The sequence below is a fragment of the Macrobrachium rosenbergii genome, chromosome 8, assembly GCF_040412425.1.
Source record: "Macrobrachium rosenbergii isolate ZJJX-2024 chromosome 8, ASM4041242v1, whole genome shotgun sequence".
NCBI classification, from domain to species: Eukaryota; Metazoa; Arthropoda; class Malacostraca; order Decapoda; family Palaemonidae; genus Macrobrachium; species Macrobrachium rosenbergii.
The window spans coordinates 40,763,598-40,768,597 of NC_089748.1; the positions used below are offsets into that span (position 1 = coordinate 40,763,598).

At 39.6% G+C, this 5,000-nt stretch overlaps 1 protein-coding gene across 1 annotated transcript in view; it reads right to left on the reverse strand.

Annotated features, from left to right (window-relative positions):
• Nucleotides 1-5,000, reverse strand: part of LOC136840745 (uncharacterized) — an 18,955-nt gene that overhangs the window by 7,312 nt on the left and 6,643 nt on the right. The window contains exon 2 of the mRNA XM_067107576.1: nucleotides 349-533. Within this exon, the coding sequence (XP_066963677.1) occupies nucleotides 349-533 (185 nt within the window). The remainder of the gene's footprint in view (nucleotides 1-348; nucleotides 534-5,000) is intronic.

Below are 5,000 nucleotides of genomic sequence, written 5' to 3' on the forward strand. Positions count from 1 at the left end.
TGTGTGTGTGTGTGTGTGTGTGTGTGTTGACTGTAGCATATGTTTGCTGGAGGTCTCCATAATATAACGTCTTCATGCAGTCTGAATAAAATGTCCAATAATGAAAATAAAATGTCTAGTGAAAACTAATTAGAGTTTCTGAAGCTGTACAAATTATTATTATTATTATTATTATTATTATTATTATTATTATTATTAGAGTTTCTGAAGCTGTACAAATTATTATTATTATTATTATTATTATTATTATTATTATTATTATTATTATGAAGATGCTTTTACCAGACCACTGAGCTGACTATGAATCGTGACAGACTGAAATGGCACAATTTGCTCTATATTATTCACCTGACACAAACGTCATCCAGACTTGGCTGCCGAAGACGGCGCTGACGGCGGAGACGTAGAGGAGCCTCGTGAGCGTCGACGCCTCCGTCGGGTTCCTCCTGTAGTCTGGGAACAGCCTGAAGGCGACGTACATCACGGCCACGATCGCTATCAAGTGGGCGGGCTGGGTGTGCTCTAACGCCTCTCTGCAGGACGGAGATTAGAAGAGATTTATTTTGGCGTCAGTGAAACGTTTTCTTTCTTTCCTTTTAGAAGAGATTTTTCTTGTCAGTGAAACGTTTTCTCTCTCTCTCTCTCTCTCTCTCTCTCTCTCTCTCTCTCTCTCTCTCTCTCTCTCTCTCTATGGTATGGTACGCCGTTTGCCCAATACTGGACCTTACAGGTTTCGAGAGGGGGTTGCGATAATAAATTACCAGATCCGGAAAGCGAATGTGGATTGGATATATATATATATATATATATATTTATATATATATATATATATATATATATATATATATATATATATATATATATATATATATATATATATATATATACAAGTTATTCTTGGCTTTTACCGCGTCATTTATCAATTTCAAGAAAAGCTGGAAGAACCACCATTCCTTTCCAGAAGCGGAATTGAATTATAGCACTTAGCTAATGAGAATGGAAGGCGAAAGAAATTGAAAGGCATAATTGCAGACACTGGCAAGATCTCATAATCTTTTGTTTTGCGATAGAATGGACCAACTGGAGCACTTGGCGAAAAAGGAAGTGAAAAAAAAAAAACATGAAGTTAGAAGTCGAACTGTAAGTAAACAAGTAAAAAATGCGCCGATGTTTCTTCGGCGCAATCGAGTTTTCCGTACAGCGTATAATGCTGTATGAAATCTCAGCCACGGCCCATGAAGCTCCCAGCCACACCCAGGTGGTGGCCTGTGTTGTTGGCACCCATTTTGGTGCCAGACGCACGATCATGGCTAACTTTAACCTTAAATAAAATGAAAACTGCTGAGGCTAGAGAGCTGCAATTTGGTACGTTTGATGATTGGAGGGTGGATGGTCAACATACCAATTTGCAGCCCTCTAGCCTCAGTAGTTCTTAAGAACCACGTCGGTTTTCCTAATTTTGTCATGAAGGTGATTGGGAAGGCTTGATAAGTCATTAAGGGGAATTTCATCTACGTTGACGTTATAGGAAAGAACATTTAGATAGTGTGCGTTTAAATTAAAAATTCCTTGCCTGAGCTTATAACAAAGAGGCTTTAAAGAAAAATAAAAGTTTAAAGTATAGTATGACAACCACAGACACGTGAAATGATAACAGGAAATAAATTGAAAGTGGATTTGAAAGACTTTTATTGGATGACCTGCCTTGTCCAGATTTTAAGTACAGAAGCCTGCTTGTGAATCTTAATGCTGGGCCTTTTCTGCTGTGGCGATTGATCAACATAAGTTTGTTTGTTTTCCTCGTCAAAAACTCTGTTTATTTTTCATTCGTATTGAGTATTTTAGTCTCTTGTTTTCCTTATTTTTAGATGCTTTAATTTCGGGCGAAATAGAGCAGAGTTATCCGCAAAGCTTAGATAGTTATCAGTCAAGAAGTCGAGGAGAAACTGTAGAACAAGTACTGGACAACAGATAAAATTCTGGTCCAGATTCATTCACTCCCCTGCCCATCCAGTTGCGTCATTCAGTTCAGATTCCCCCGTAGGGGGGTAGGTGCCGCCAGTGCACCTCACGCGGTGCCCTGTAGGCATTACTTAAGGTTCTTTGCAGCGTACCTTCCTTAGGCCCCTAGCAGTTCCTCATTGGGAGGGTTGGTACCGTTCTCGGCTAGGACTCTGCTGGGCCCGCGTTCGATTCTCCGACCGGCCAATGAAGAATCAGAGAAATTTATTCTTGGTGATAGAAATTAATTTCCCGTTATAATGTGGTTTGGATTCCACAGTAAGCTGTAGGTCCCGTTGCTAGGCAACCAACTGGTTCTTAGCCACGTAAAATAAATCTAATCCTTCGGGCCAGCCTTGGGAGAGCTGTTAATCAGCTCAGTGGTCTGGTTAAACTAAGGTATAATTAACTTCGGCCCCTAGCTGCAGCCCCTTTCGTTCCTTTTACTGTACCTCCTTTCATATTCTCTCTCTTCCAGCTTACTTTCCCTAACCCTCTCCTAACAATTGATTCATAGTGCAACTGCTTTGAGGTTTTCCTCGTGTCACGCCTTTCACATATACTTTTTTACTGTCAATTTCCGTTTCAGCGCTGATTGACCTCATAGGTCCAAGTGCTTGGCTTCTGGCCCAAATTCTATATTCAATTCAATTCAGTTCATTTCAGTCATGTGCCCTTGAAGGAATCTATCCTACAGGTTTTAGTAACATCTCCACTTCCTTGTCTTGAGCTGACAATTCGGAGAAACGCGCAGAAGCAATTGTCATGACCGGGCATAGTATGCATAGATCCAGGGCAAGGCCACGTGGGGGAGGAGCCCAGGGCAATTGCGGAACGAGGTGCTTTTGTCAGGAGTAATTCTGCCTCATGTGGGCCAATTTTCGGGAGTGCAATTCTGTGTGCGCGTGTGTTTGTGGTTACGTCACAGTTGTCCTGGTTCAGTTCCTTGACGCCGAGATACGAGTATCTCGCGAACAACCGAAATAGGACGGTTGGTCGTGTTCGTTTTCTTAATATTGGGAAAGCCGAAATGTGAGAGTATGGTTTTCTAATATTGGGAAAGCCGAAATGTGAGAGAATGATTTCCTAATATTGGGAAAGCCGAAATGTGAGAGAATGATTTCCTAATATTGGGAAAGCCGAAATGTGAGAGGATGATTTCCTAATATTGGGAAAGCCGAAATGTGAGAGGATGATTTCCTAATATTGGGAAAGCCGAAATGTGAGAGGATGATTTCATAATATTGGGAAAACCGAAATGTGAGAGAATGATTTCCTAATATTGGGAAAGCCGAAATGTGAGAGGATGATTTCCTAATATTGGGAAAGCCGAAATGTGAGAGAATGATTTCCTAATATTGGGAAAGCCGAAATGTGAGAGGATGATTTCATAATATTGGGAAAACCGAAATGTGAGAGAATGATTTCCTAATATTGGGAAAGCCGAAATGTGAGAGAATGATTTCCTAATATTGGGAAAGCCGAAATGTGAGAGGATGATTTCCTGATATTGGGAAAGCCGAAATGTGAGAGAATGATTTCCTAATATTGGGAAAGCCGAAATGTGAGAGGATGATTTCCTAATATTGGGAAAGCCGAAATGTGAGAGGATGATTTCCTAATATTGGGAAAGCCGAAATGTGAGAGGATGATTTCATAATATTGGGAAAGCCGAAATGTGAGAGAATGATTTCCTAATTTTGGGAAAGCCAAAATGTATGATTTCCTAATATTGGGAAAGCCGAAATGTGAGAGGGTGATTTCCTAACATTGGGAAAGCCGAAATGTGAGAGGATGATTTCCTAATATTGGGAAAGCCGAAATGTACGATTTCCTAATATTGGGAAAGCCGAAGTGTATGATTTCCTAATACTGGGAAAGCCGAAATGTATGATTTCCTAATATTGGGAAAGCCGAAATGTGAGAGTATGATTTCCTGATATTGGGAGAGCCGAAGTGTATGATTTCCTAATATTGGGAAAGCCGAAATGTGTGATTTCCTAATATTGGGAAAGCCGAAATGTGTGATTTCCTAATATTGGGAAAGCCGAAGTGAATGATTTCCTAATATCGGGAAAGCCGAAATGAATGATTTCCTAATATTGGGAAAGCCGAAATGGATGATTTCCTAATATGGGGAAAGCCGAAATGAATGATTTCCTAATATTGGGAAAGCCGAAATGAATGATTTCCTAATATTGGGAAAGCCGAAATGGATGATTTCCTAATATTGGGAAAGCCGAAATGAATGATTTCCTAATATGGGGAAAGCCGAAATGAATGATTTCCTAATATTGGGAAAGCCGAAATGAATGATTTCCTAATATTGGGAAAGCCGAAATGGATGATTTCCTAATATTGGGAAAGCCGAAATGAATGATTTCCTAATATGGGGAAAGCCGAAATGGATGATTTCCTAATACCGGGAAAGTCGAAATATATGATTTCCTAATATTGGGAAAGCCGAAATGTATGATTTCCTAATATTGGGAAAGCCCAAATGTATGATTTCCTAATATTGGGAAAGCCCAAATGTATGATTCCCTAATATTGGGAAAGCCGAAATGTATGATTCCCTAATATTGGGAAAGCCGAAATGTATGATTTCCTAATATTGGGAAAGCCCAAATGTATGATTTCCTAATATTGGGAAAGCCCAAATGTATGATTCCCTAATATTGGGAAAGCCGAAATGTATGATTCCCTAATATTGGGAAAGCCGAAATGTATGATTTCCTAATATTGGGAAAGCCGAAATGTAAGCGTATGATTTCCTAATATTGGGAAAGCCGAAATGAATGATTTCCTAATATCGGGAAAGCCGAAGTGAATGATTTCCTAATATTGGGAAAGCCGAAATGAATGATTTCCTAATATTGGGAAAGCCGAAATGTATGATTTCCTAATATTGGGAAAGCCGAAATGTATGATTCCCTAATATTGGGAAAGCCGAAATGTATGATTCCCTAATATTGGGAACGCCGAAATGAATGATTTCC